Consider the following 13,584-nt stretch of genomic DNA (forward strand, 5'->3'; position numbering starts at 1 on the left):
TCTTTCTTTCTTTCTTTCTTTCTTTCTTTCTTTCTTTCTTTCTTTCTAGTTTTCAACATTTACTTCCACAAGATTTTGAGTTCCAAATTTCACCCCATCTAGCCCCTCCCCCCACCCCAAGTCCCCTTCCCCTAGTCTGCTTTCCCTGCTATCTTTGCCCCCCTTTCCCTTCTAGTTTCCTGTGAGTCAGGATAGATTTCTGTACCCCATTTCCTGTATTTCTTATTTCTCAGTTGCATGTGAAAACTTTTTTTTAAACATATGTTTTTTAAAACTTTGGGTTCCAAATTTTCTCCCTTCCTCCCTCCACACCCACACTCTTTGAAAATGCAAACAACTCAATATAGGCTATACATGTGCAGTTATGCAAAACATTCCCATAGTAGACATGGTGTGAAAAACTAACTCTATTTCCCTTAATCCTATCCTGCCCCCTCCCTATTTATTCTATTCTTTCTTTTGACCCTGTCCCTCCCCAGAAGTATTTGCTTCTGATTACCCCCTTTCCCAATCTGCCCTCCTCTCTATCATCCCCCTACTCCTTGTCCCCTTCCCCTCCTATTTTCCTGTAGGGTAAGACAGATTTCCATACCCGATTGAGTGTGTATGTTCTACCCTCCTTAAGTCAAATCCTATGAGGATAAGATTCACTTATTTCCTCTTGCCTTCCCGCATTTCCCCTCCACTATAAGAGCCTTTTCTTTTCTGTTTTTTTTTTGTGTGAGATAATTTACCCCTTCGAGGTCTCCCTTTCTCCTTCTCCTAGTATAATCCTCTCTCACCCCTTAATTTTATTCTCCAGATATGACTCCTTCATTTTCAACTCACCCTGTGCCCTCTATCTATCCATCTATATCTATATATACATACATATAATTTTTCCCCTCCAACTACCCTAATACTGACAAAGGTCTCGTGAGTTACATATATCATCTTTCCATGCAGGTATGTAAACAGTTCAACCATAATAAATCTCTTATAATTTTCTCTTTCCTGTTTACCTCTTTATGTTCCACTTGAGTCTTGTATTTGAAAATCAAATTTTCTATTCAGCTCTGGTCTTTTCATCACAAATGCTTGGAAGTCCTCTATTTCACTGAATAACCATTTTTTCCCCTGCAGGATTATACTCAGTTTTGCTGGGTAGGTGATTCTTGGTTGAAATCCTATCTCCTTTGCTCTCTGGAATATTATATTCCATGTCCTGCGGTCCCTTAATGTAGAAGCTGCTAAATCTTATGTTATCCTGATTGTGTTTCCACAATACTTGAATTGTTTCTTTCTGGCTGCTTGTAATATTTTTTCCTCAACATGGGAACTCTGGAATTTGGCTACAATATTCCTAGGAGTTTTCCTTTGGGGATCTCTTTCAGGAGGTGATTGGTGGATTCTTTCCATTTCTATTTTGCCGTCTGGTTCTAAAATGTCAGGGCAGTTTTCCTGCATAATTTCTTGAAAGACGATGTCTAGGCTCTTTTTTTGATCATGGCTTTCAGATAGTCCAATAATTTTTAAATTCTCTCTTCTGGATCTATGTTCCAGGTCAATTGTTTTTCCAATGAGATATTTCATATTGTTTTCTATTTTTTCATTCTTTTGGATTTGTTTTACAGTGTCTTGATTTCTCATAAAATCACTAGCTTCCAACTGCTCTATTCTAATTTTTAAGGAAGTATTTTCTTCAGTAATCTTTTGGACTTCCTTTTCCATTTGGCCAATTTTGCTCTTTAGGGCATTCTTTTCTTAATTGGCTTTTTGGACCTCTTTTGCTATTTGGGTTAGGCTATTTTTTAAGGTGTTATTTTCTTCAGTATTTTTTTGTCTCCTTTAGCAAGCTGTTAACTTGCTTTTCATGATTTTCTTGCATCACTCTCATTTCTCTTCCCAGTTTTTCCTCTACTTCTCTTATTTGCTTCTCAAAATCCCTTTTGAGCTCTTCCAAGGCCTGGGACTGATTCATATTTTTCTTGGAAGTTTTGGATGTAGGAGCTTTGACTTCATTGACTTCTTCTGGTTGTATGTTTTGATCTTCTTTGTCACCAAAGTAAGATAATATAGTCTGACTCTTTTTGTGCTGCTTGCTCATGATCTCAACAAATTACTTGTTAAGGTAAGAGTCTGTTTCCAATGTGGAGAGTGTACTGTCCCAAGCTTTGGGGGTTTATACAGCTGTTTTCAGAGATACTTCTAGGGACCTGAAAAGTGTTAGTTCTTCCAAGGTGCTATGATAAGGGGCAGGGTGTTTCCTCTCCACTGCCACAACAAGCTTGACCACACCAGTGCTCCTCCTCACCCCAGGACCATCCCTCAGAACTGTGACCTGGGTCCAAGCACTGGTAAAGCAATAGATTCCTGCCTCAGCCCTGGCAAAGAGATCCTTGCAATCCCCCTCTCATCAGCCACTGGATTCCCCCTCAGTCTGTGGGCCAGAAGCTCAGAAGCCAGCCGCTGCCCTTGGAGCAGCTGAGATTTAGCTTCTTCTCTCACTGCAGACACAGACTTTTCCCACTCACCTTCTAAGTAGTCTTTGGCATTCGTGGATTGAGAAGTCTGGAAACTGCCACAGCTGCCTGCGATTCAGTCCTCAGAGGCCTGCTCCAGGGTCTCTGAAGCCTGCACGCCCATGCCGACCTGAGCTCCTCTCCCAGCCTGGTGCAATGTACCTTTCCGATCAGTCATTTGGGTTGTCTTGGGCTGGAAATTTGTTTTACTCTGTTTTTTTGTGGGTTCTGCTGCTTTAGAATTTGTATAGAGCCAATTTTTGTAGGTATTTGGAAGGGTTTGGGGGAGAGCTCTAGCAAGTCACTGCTTTCCCTCCACCATCTTGGCTCCACCCCCTACCAAACACTTTTGAGATAAATAAAGTCCAAGCTAAATAATTGGAAAATATCAGTTGCCCATGGATAGGCTGAGGTAATATGATAAAAATGATAATTCTACCAAAATTAATTTACTTATTCAGTGCCATACCACTTAAACTACAAAAAATTATTTTATAGAGCCAGAAAAAAATAATAATGAAATTCATCTGGAAGAACAAAAGGTCCAGAAAATCAAGGGAATTAATGAAAAGAAATGCAGGGGAAGGTGACCTAGACATACCAGTTTTTAAATTGTATTATAAAGCAGCAATCATCAAAACTACTTGGTACCAGCTAAGAAATAGAGTGGTGGGTCATTGGAACAGGTTAGATACACTAGACACTGTAGTCAATGACTATAGTAATCTACTGTTAGATAAACCCAAAGACTCCAGCTTCTGGGATAAGAACTCACTATTTAACAAAAATTGCCGGGAAAACTGGAAAATAGTATGGCAGAAACTAGGCATAGAACAAAATCTCACACCATATACCAAAATAAAGTCAAAATGGATACATGATTTAGATATAAAGGCTGATACTATAAGCAAACTAGGAGAGCAAAGAATAGTTTACCTGTCAGATTGATGGAGAAGGGAAGAATTTATGACAAACAAGAGATAGAGAACATTATAAAATGCAAAATGGATAATTTTGATTACATTAAATTGAAAAGCTTTTGCACAAACAAAGTCAACGCATCCAAGATTAGAAGGGAAGCAGAAAGGTGGGAAACAATTTTTATAGCCAGTGTCTATGATAAAGGCCTCATTTCTAAAATATCTAGAGAACGGAGTCAGATTTATAAGAGTACAAAGTCATTCCCCAATTTATAAATGGCCAAAGGATATGAACAGGCAGTTTTCAGATGAAGAAATTAAAGCTATCTATAGTCATCCAAAAAAATACTCTAAATTGCTATTGATTAGAGATGCAAATCAAAACAACTCTGAGGTACCACCTCACACCTATCAGATTGGCTAACATGACAAAACAGGAAAATGATAAATGTTGGAGAAGATGTGGGAAAATTGGAACACTAATGCATTGTTGGTAGAGTTGTGAACAGATCCAACCATTCTGGAGAGCAATTTGGAAGTATACCTAAAGGGCTATCAAACTGTGCGTATCTTTTGACCTAGCAATATCACTTCTAGGGCTGTATCCCAAAGAGGTCATAAAGAAGGGAAAAAGACCCACATGTACAAAAATATTTATAGCTGTTCTTTTTGTGGTGGCCAAGAATTGGAAATTGAGGGGATGCCCATCAATTGGGGAATGGCTGGACAAGTTGTGGTATATGAGTGTAATGGAATACTATCGTTCCATAAGAAATTATCAGCTGGTGGACTTCAGAAAAACCTGGAAAGACTTAAATGAACTGATGCTGAGTGAAGTGATCAGAACCAGGAGAATATTGTACACAGTAACAGCAACATTGTGTGATGACTAACTTTGATAGACTTAGCTCTTCTCAGCAATGCAAGGATCTAACGCAACTCCAAAAGATTAATGCTGGAAAATGCTATACACATGCAAAGAGAACTATGGAGTGTGAATGCAAATCAAAGCACATTATTTTCTCTTTTTTATTTGTTTCTTCTTTCTTGTGGTTCCTCCCATTGGTTCTAATTCTTCTTTACAACATGACTAACATGAAAATATGTTTAATGTGAATGTATATGTAGAGTTTATATCAGATTGCACTCTGTCTTGGGGAGAGAAGAGGGGAGGGAGGGGAAGAAAATTCAAAACTCAAAACCTTATAGAAGTGAATGTTGAAAACTAAAAATAAATAAATTAATTAATTAATTTAAAGAAAATAAAAATAAAATAAAGGGGCTTACTGCCAGATGATAGAGCTGCCTGCACTTTTAGCATCATATGAATTCCTGTTGCTTCCTTAAAACATCTATTCTTTCCCCTCCCCCTGGGGAAGCTTCTGTCTGAGGAGGCAAGCACAATTGTAGTTGCCGAAGCTTAGCATGTGGAGAAGGAAAAATAGGAAAAACTGGCCATTGTATAGCTTTGAAATCAAATGCCAACAAACTATAAGAAACCTTTCATAAGATCATAGGATTATAGATATAAGGCCATGGGAGGGGACCTCAGAGGTCCTATAGTCCAACCCCTGAAGTTTAAAGGTAAAGAAACTGAGGCCCAAGGGGATTAAGTGACTTGCCCAAAGTCACATGTGTAGGATGTGTCAGAGGTGGGGCTTGAACCTAGGTCTTCTGAATCCAGAGCTAAGAATCTTTCCATTATATCCTGCTGCCTCCCATCTTTCCTGGTCCTCCCAGTATTTAGCATTCCTCCTCCTGTAAATTATTTACTGCTTACTTTGTATATATTCTGCATTTTATCATCTGTGTTTATATTACATTTCTATGATTATGTTGTATCTCTACTGCAGGATGCAAATGCTTTCAGAGAAATGACTATTTAGTTTTACTTTTGTATCACCTGAGGCTAGTGTATTGCTTAGCGCAGGGTTCTCCTCACAATGGGCACTAAATAATTCTCAACGGATGAATGAATGCATAGCTGAGTGTGTGCTGAGCAGAAGGTAGATGATAAGAGAGGGATAAAATATTTGTATTTTTGGATGTATTATTTTGGGGTAGCAATCATTATTTATTTACTTTTGTATATTTTGGATGTGTTATATTTTAGGCTAGCAATCATTATTTACATTTGTACATTTTCCATTAACATATAACTCTTCCTGTTCTTGGAGAACATATAATCTAGTTTAGAGGTTTCAGGGTCTTTATACATAATTTGCATAATCTAGTAGATGATTTAGTAGTAAAAGGCAAGGTACAGGTTTGCTCCCCATTGTGTCTCCAGCTCCTCCTCAAGCCCCAAGGACACATGTTAATTACTCTTCTCTCTAGGATTCTAACACTGTCTAGGAAAATTCTTTTATCCAAGAAAGCCAATCTAGTCATTCTAGAAGACCAGATGATAGAATCCTGGATACTCTTCTGCAGACTGGGTCCAGGATCTCTGCATATCACAAGTCCACATTTCCTCTGAATTACAATTCCCTCTTCTTTAAGGTAAGTAGGATTCCCTTCAACCTGACCATAATCCAGAGATTGTGGATGGCCATAAAAAGGTGGAGAGACTTTGCCACTGCCTCTCCAATGCTGGGCTCAGCAATGTGAAGTCTAGAAATTGTTGACACTCTACCACTACTTAAAGCCATCTCTTGGACCAGGAGGCTGCCACTGTCTCTGCCTAGCTTCCCCCTTCTGGATGACAGGCATGGTGTTTTTTAGGAGGCTTTACTCCTTACTCCCAAGAAACTAAAGTCCAGTCTTAAGGGTCTGGTCTTGTCTCTATTCTGTGGTCATTTTTATGGATCTTTATGGTCTTCACTGGATGTCCTTTCAAACTAGAATAGGACAAAAATGTGGAAAACACACTTAGTGCCAACAGGGCTGACCTCCAATGTGAAAGGCAAATAATATGCACCCATATTTTTAAGGAAGAAGTAGGACATGGTTAAAAAGAAAATTTGAACTGGATGAAAGTACATCCCTTTACAACATGTGGCGCATATGGGTAAATACTAAGGAGTTTGTGAGAACCAAACTTGACAAGTACAGAAATTTTAAAAGAATCCAACTAGTTTAAAATCAGGATGAATAGGGATCAAATAAAATGAAGAAGTTAGGAATTACAGGGATAACAGAAAACTTTTTCTGAAAGCAAATTACAGTATAAAACTTGGCAATTATCATATAAATTCATTCGGTGGAGATGGATCATCTGTGATCTTGTACCCTGACCTTTTCCTTCATTATATTGGTTCCCTTTAGTAAATTCTTTTGATATATACCTTAATTATCCACATGACTTTTCACATTGAGACCTAGCCACAGGACATAGGTAGAAACAGTTTCCTGCGCAGGATTAAAAGCAGCAAGGGCTTCATAGGTAGATGTCCAATTAGACCTCCCTTTTCAGTCAGTCAGTCAGTCAATAGGCATTTATTAAGCACCTGCTATGTGCTAAGCACTGTATTCAGCACTAGGGATGCAGAGAAAGATAGAAGAGAGTCCTTGCTCTTGCTTACCTCACAAGGTAGTGAAGGAGACAATATGCAAACATCTGTGTGCAAAAACTATACACAGGATAAATTTTTAAAATTATCATCAGAGAGAAGGCACTTGTTTTATGATGGATTGGGAAAGGATTCTTGTAGAAAGTAGGATTTTGACTGGGTCTTGAAGGAAGCCAAGAAAACCAGTAGGCAGAAATGAAAGTAAGAATATTCCAGGTATGGGAGACAGAAAATTTCTAGAGCTGAGAGATGTTCAAGTAACAAAAAGGAGGCCAGTGTCACTGGATCAAAGAGTATGAGTAGAAGTAAAAAGTATAAGAAGACTGGAATGGTGGGGAGAGGACTAGGTTATAGAGAGCTTTGAATACCAAATAAAGGATGTTATATTTAATCCAGTATGTGATAGGAAGCTACTGGGGTTTATTTAGTAGGGGTTTGACATGGTCAAATGTGCACCTTAGGGAAATCACTTTGTCAGCTGAATGTACAAGAGTAAGAAGAAACATGTGGCAGGAAGAATAACCAGCAGGCCATTGTAATAGCCCAGGCACGAGGAGATGAGGACTTGCACCAAGGTGGTGGTAGTATCAGAAGAGAAAAAGGCATATTTGGGAGGACCAAAAAGATACTGTAAAGGTGAAACCAACAGGCCTTGCTAACATTCTATCTGGGGAGGATGAGTGATAATGAAGAGTCAAGAATGACAATTAGACTATAAATTTGGAAGACTGGGTGGAGAGTATTGCCTTCAACCATGGGGGAAAGATGTTGTTAGGTTTCAGACATGTTGAGTTTAAAATATCTACTGGGATCCAGTTCTAGATATCGGTTAGGCAATTGGAGATTTGAGACTGGAGATCAGCAAAGAGGTTAGAGCTGGATAAGTAGATTGTAATATAAACCATCAGAATGGACCAATGAATATACCATTGGTAGGTTCAGGACTAACACCAGAGTATTGTATGTGCTCTTTCATTGGACACATGGCACTATCCATGCCAAGCTTGGAGATGAGACATTATGGGTTTTAGGGTGGGTCATTCCTCTCACTTGGCAGTGATATTTTATTCCCTGGATTACCTAGTGGATTTTTAATGAAATATCATGAGATTTATCCTTTGAACCTGAAAAAAGCCTTGAAACACACTCTCTGATTTGCTTTGTTTTCACACCATAGACAATAGGGTTCATGGTGGGAGGTAGGATCAGGTAGAGGTTGGATACAATGACATGAATAGAAGGGGGAATTGTATGGCCCTCAAATCTATGGGTTAAAAAGGAGAAGAAGGCAGGGGCATATGAAAAGACGATAGCACCAATGTGAGCTGTGCATGTCCCAAATGCTTTCTGTCGTGCATCAGCTGATGACAGTCTGACAACAGCCTGGAGTATCTTGGTGTAGGAGATTGTAATGCAGATGATGTCAAAACTTCCAATTAGGATGACTATGATCACACCATAAATAGCATTAATCTTGATGTTGCCACATGAGACTTTGGCCACAGTCATGTGGTCACAATAAGTGTGGGAAATGATGTTCCCATGACAGTAGGGCAGCTGTTTGATAAAGACAAGAATTGGGAAGATGAGAATCATACCCCGAAATAAGTTAATGATCCCAGCCTTGATGATGATGGAATTGGTAAGAATGGTGGTATATCTCAGAGGGTAGCAGATGGCCACATAGCGGTCCAGAGCCATGAGCACAAGGACTCCAGATTCCGTCACAGTGAATGTGTAGATGAAGAACATCTGTGCCAGACAGGCATTGAAACGGATTACTTTGAGATTGAACCAGAAGATGCAGAATGCATTGGGGAGAGCAGTGGTGCAGATCACAATATCAGACAAAGAGAGCATGGCCAAGAAGTAATACATAGGTCGATGCAGTGTATCCTCATACCAGATGAGGTAGATGAGGCCACAGTTCCCTACCATAGCTACCACATACATGGAGCAGAAGGGAAGGGAGATCCAAACATGCATGTCCTCTAATCCTGGAATCCCATCTAGGATGAATGAGGCTGGTGTCAGAGTGGTTTGGTTGATTTCTTGCATTTTGGTAATGAGATAATAAGTCTACAGTTTCCAGGGGTTCTGTCTTTCTAGGAAGGGAATGGTAAATAGAAAATGTTATCATGGTCAGTAAGTTCATTTTATTTTTAGTTCTACTGAAAAGTTATGAAATCCCAATAAATTTGTGTGAGTATGATATACTGGCACAAGAAAAGAGCCATGACTAGGCAATGGTAATGGTGGTTTGCCTCCTGAAGTGAAAATGTAGAGAGCACTCCATCAGTTTAGAAACAGTTGACCTTACCAACTGCTTAGCAAGAATAATTAATTAAAATCAGAAGCAATTAAATGACATGCTTTCACCCAAAATAGTAGCTCCAGTCCAGAAAAATTACTTCACAGGCAATCCTCTCATGCTCCCCTCCACTTCATGAAGAGTTTTGGTCTCCTCCATAACAGTTTTAAAGTGTCTTAGGATCTTTCCCACATCTACTTAATTTCTATGAAGCCATAATTACTAGTTATACCTCTGCTTGGGGTTGGGGGAGGGTATGGATAGCTCTCAGTGAGAGTCTTCTGCACATGTGTAGAGAAAGAAGGGGAAATTTTTGAGCCAGTAGGACCATTTTTATGCAACAGGGATAGAGAAAAAGCAACAGATTTTATTTTGTTTTGCTAAATCTTTTATGTTAATAGAATTTGGAATAGGAACAGCTATGACCTGAAGAAAAGAAACTTACTTATGACTGTCCAAATATCATAAATTTTCCCCTGAGTAAGAAAATATTGATAGGGATCAAGTGTGTTGTGAGGTTCAAATGAGATAAAGGATATAAAGTACTTTGCAGACCTTAAGGTACTATATAAAGTACTACTACTGCTATTGCTACTACTACTACAAGTAGTAGTAGTAGAGCAGCAGTAGTAGTAGTAGTAGCAGCCGCCGCAGCAGCAGACACAGTTAGTAGTAGTAACCTGCAGTCATCAGGTCTCCAGTCTGATGATGCTTTCCTTCTCCAAGTCTTTCTACTGCACCACTGCTGAGCTCAAGAACAATAAATGTTTAACAATCAGGCTCTTCAGGAAAAAAAAAAATGTATGCACATACACTTTTAAGTTTAATTTGCATTATTAATACTTTTTAAGTTTAGACAATCAAGAAAACAATAAACCAAGATCTGATTTGTCTCAATTGCCAATTTCCAACATGTAAAAGCTCACCTTGAAAAAGCTTGTTAAAGAGGGCTCCAGCATGTTCACATCAGGATACTCTCATGATACCTTTAATCAGTGAAATGGATATAGCAAGGAGACAAGTGCCTAGATACAAAAAGTCATAACATGGAGCAGTTATTGAGTATTTGTAAGAAATGAGATTAGATTATTATTTTGGAGGTAATCACAGTTAAGTGACCTGCCCAGGGTCAAACAGCTAGTAAGTGTTTGAGGTTAGATTTGAACTCAGGTCCTCCTGACTCCAAGAACAGTGCTCTATCCACTGCACACCTAGCTGCCCCAGGCTTAGAATTCTAATTTGAGAATGAGAACAAGAGGGAATAGTAGAAGTGAGAGATTGAATGTGAGTAAATCTACAATGTCTGTGGCTCCTAGAATGTGTGGGTTTGCTTCTATGGTGCATATATGAGGAATGGGGAGAGTATGGACTAGAACAGTTCATGGGTTTATATTTCAAATGTGCAACTGGTTGGTAAATTACATGTTAGGTCTTAGATTCCTCCCACACAAATTAATTTCATTGTCTGGGGAGAAAAAGTCCTGATATATGCTTATATGAATGCTAAATTTTGGAGCCCCTTACAGTTTCCACATGAGAATGGGAATGCCATAGGGGTGAGAAGGAGGTGACACAAGAAAACATTAAGGATAAAAGTGGATATAAGAAGAAAGTAATAGAAAGGATTCTGTAACATGTGTATCCAGTGGGGGATATATAAAAAAAATCCAGATTTTTCCATATGCTATTGTTAAGTCCCCTCTTCCCTACTCCACAAGCATAACATAGATCAGTAAGAAACACAAATTCAAGTCGTCTATAACATGCCAGACAATTCAACAGTTTATGAAAAAATGAGAGTATGCGGGTAGACCCTTTCTTCACTCGTACTCTTAAAGCTTCAATGACAACTGGAACTGGTAACACAAAGAATTTCCTGACCTTTGAGTCTGTCTTTTGTTTAGTCAACTCAAATTGTCTATCTTTGAACTATTCCCCAAACTCTCCTTTGCGTATCCTAACGCAAGCATGGAGTTATATCCATCTACATCCATTTACACTGCATACATCCCAAAGAACACTAAGCATCAATACTGCAGTTTATCTGTTATCTCATTAATGTGAGTAACTCCTTCAATGATGCCAAAAAACATCAACTGACACTAGTCCATTTTGTAAAACTCTTGTCCACAAATCCTCCCTGGGGTAACCACACAATGTATCAGGTGCCTTCTTTCAGTTATCCTGATGTGGTGTAGATACCAGGTAAGCAAATGACCTGTCTGTCCATAGTTTCTCCCTGACTTTTATCATATTACTAATCCATTATTTTTTTCTGGTTACACAACCTTCTGATGACAACCATATCATTACAGCTTCTACACATTTTTTTCATTGTTAATGGGTTGCAGCCTAGCCAGCATATGCCTTTCCACTGATCTGTGGAGTTACTTTTAATTTTAGTTCATCAGAGACTCGGGAATTCTATGACTCAATCATGCACATCTCTGGAAGAAAAGGAACGGGAAGTGGACCTCTGATTTCATTGGCATATGGACTTTTCAGATCAAGAAACTCACTCAATTGAAATGCAAATTAAAATAACGCTGAAGTATCACCTCACACCTATCAGATTGGCTAATATGACAAAGAAGGGAAATGATGGATATTGGCAGTGATATGGGAAAACTGAGACACCAATGCACTATTGTTGGAGCTGTGAACTGATCCAACCATTCTGGAGAGTAATGTGAAACTACGCCCAAAGGGCTATAAAACTGTGCAATACCACTTCTAGATCTATATCTCAAAGATGTCAAAAAAAAAAAAAGAGAAAAGGACCTATTAGTACAAAAATATTTATAGTAGCTCATTTTGTGGTGGCTAAAAATTAGAAATTGAAAGGATGCCCATCAATTGGGGAATGGTCAAATGAACTGTGGTATATGATTGTGATAAAATATTATTGTGCTATAAGAAGTGACAAGCAGGATGATTTCAGAAAAACCTGGAAAGACTTCCAGAAACTGATGCAAAGTGAAGTGAACAGAACAAAGAGAATGTTGTACACAGCAGTGACAGCATTGTACAATGTAGAACTCTGAATGATTTAGCTTTTCTCAGCAATACAATGATCCAAGACAATCCCAAAGGACTAATGAGGAAGCACACTATCCACCTCCAGAGAAAGAACTGATATTATTTGAATACATAACTGAGACATACTTTTTCACTTTCTTTCATTCTTTTTCTTTTATTTGAATCTTCTTGTCCAAAATGACTAATATGGAAATGTTTCATGTGATTGCATATGTATAACCAATATCTGATTGCTTACCATCTAAGGGAGGGGTGAAGGGAGGGATACAATTTGGAACTCAAAACTTTAATAAAAAGTGTTAAAATTGTTTTAACAAGTAATTAGGGAAAAATAAAATATGCTTAAATAAAAAAACTCATTCAACTAATGGAGATCAGCACCTTCTTTGTAACTTAAAGTCTTAGAGAATATTACTATTAGAAATATTGTATTTTCAATATATATGCTGAAATGACATGAATAGTTTTCAAAACTAGATTTATAAACTATAATCATAAGAAAACATGTTGAACATTAGTGATAAATAAGAGAAATGTAGATTCAAATACCTCTAATTCACTATACAAATTAACAAAGATTAAAAAAAAAGACTTAAAATAGTTCTGTGGAATCAATGGAAAGACAGAGATATTGTTGCATTGTTGCTAGAACTTCAATGTGGTTCAACTCATAATTTTAATTCTGAAATATACAAAACAGGTTTAACCATCCACACCCTTTATTCCAGAAAGTCCAATGCTGGGAATATGTTCTAATAATGTGAAAAGTATAAAAGTACATAGATTTAGGTATATATGTATATATATACATACACATAAATCTATACACCTTCAAATATGCATTTATGTATCTACAGCTTTATATGTGTGGATTTATTTCTAGATATGCATGTGTACATATATGTCATATATATAAAATACACATCTAGAGGGATTGATAGATACATGCATACACATATTGTATATGTATACACACATATTATGCATATTAGTAGTCTGCAACAAAGAACTGGAAAGAAAATTGGTTTCCCATTGATTAGAAAATGACTGAACCATGGCATACAAATGTAATGGAATATTATCACGCAATAAAAATGACTAACTATGAGGAACTCATAAAAGTGAGAATATTTGTATGAAGTGATATAGAAAATGACACACATAATAACTTAAATGACATTAAACGAACAGATCACTGAAATGAAGTTGTATTTGGAGTGGTGTATAAAAAACCCATAGGACTCATGAAAAAGAGAACACAAACATGCCACAAGCCCCTCCCCCAGGCCTGAGTCCCCCCT

General features: G+C 37.9%; 1 protein-coding gene across 1 annotated transcript; it reads right to left on the bottom strand.

The window, feature by feature from the left end:
* Positions 1–8,013: 8,013 nt before the first annotated feature.
* Positions 8,014–8,997, bottom strand: LOC114031977 (olfactory receptor 52N4-like). Its single transcript, XM_027847179.1, has one exon. It carries the CDS (start codon positions 8,989–8,991, stop codon positions 8,014–8,016), a length of 978 nt encoding a protein of 325 aa, XP_027702980.1. The 5' UTR covers positions 8,992–8,997.
* Positions 8,998–13,584: the final 4,587 nt, after the last annotated feature.

This window comes from Vombatus ursinus, unplaced genomic scaffold, assembly GCF_900497805.2.
Source record: "Vombatus ursinus unplaced genomic scaffold, bare-nosed wombat genome assembly UNPS02015326.1, whole genome shotgun sequence".
In the NCBI taxonomy this organism is placed as follows: Eukaryota; Metazoa; Chordata; class Mammalia; order Diprotodontia; family Vombatidae; genus Vombatus; species Vombatus ursinus.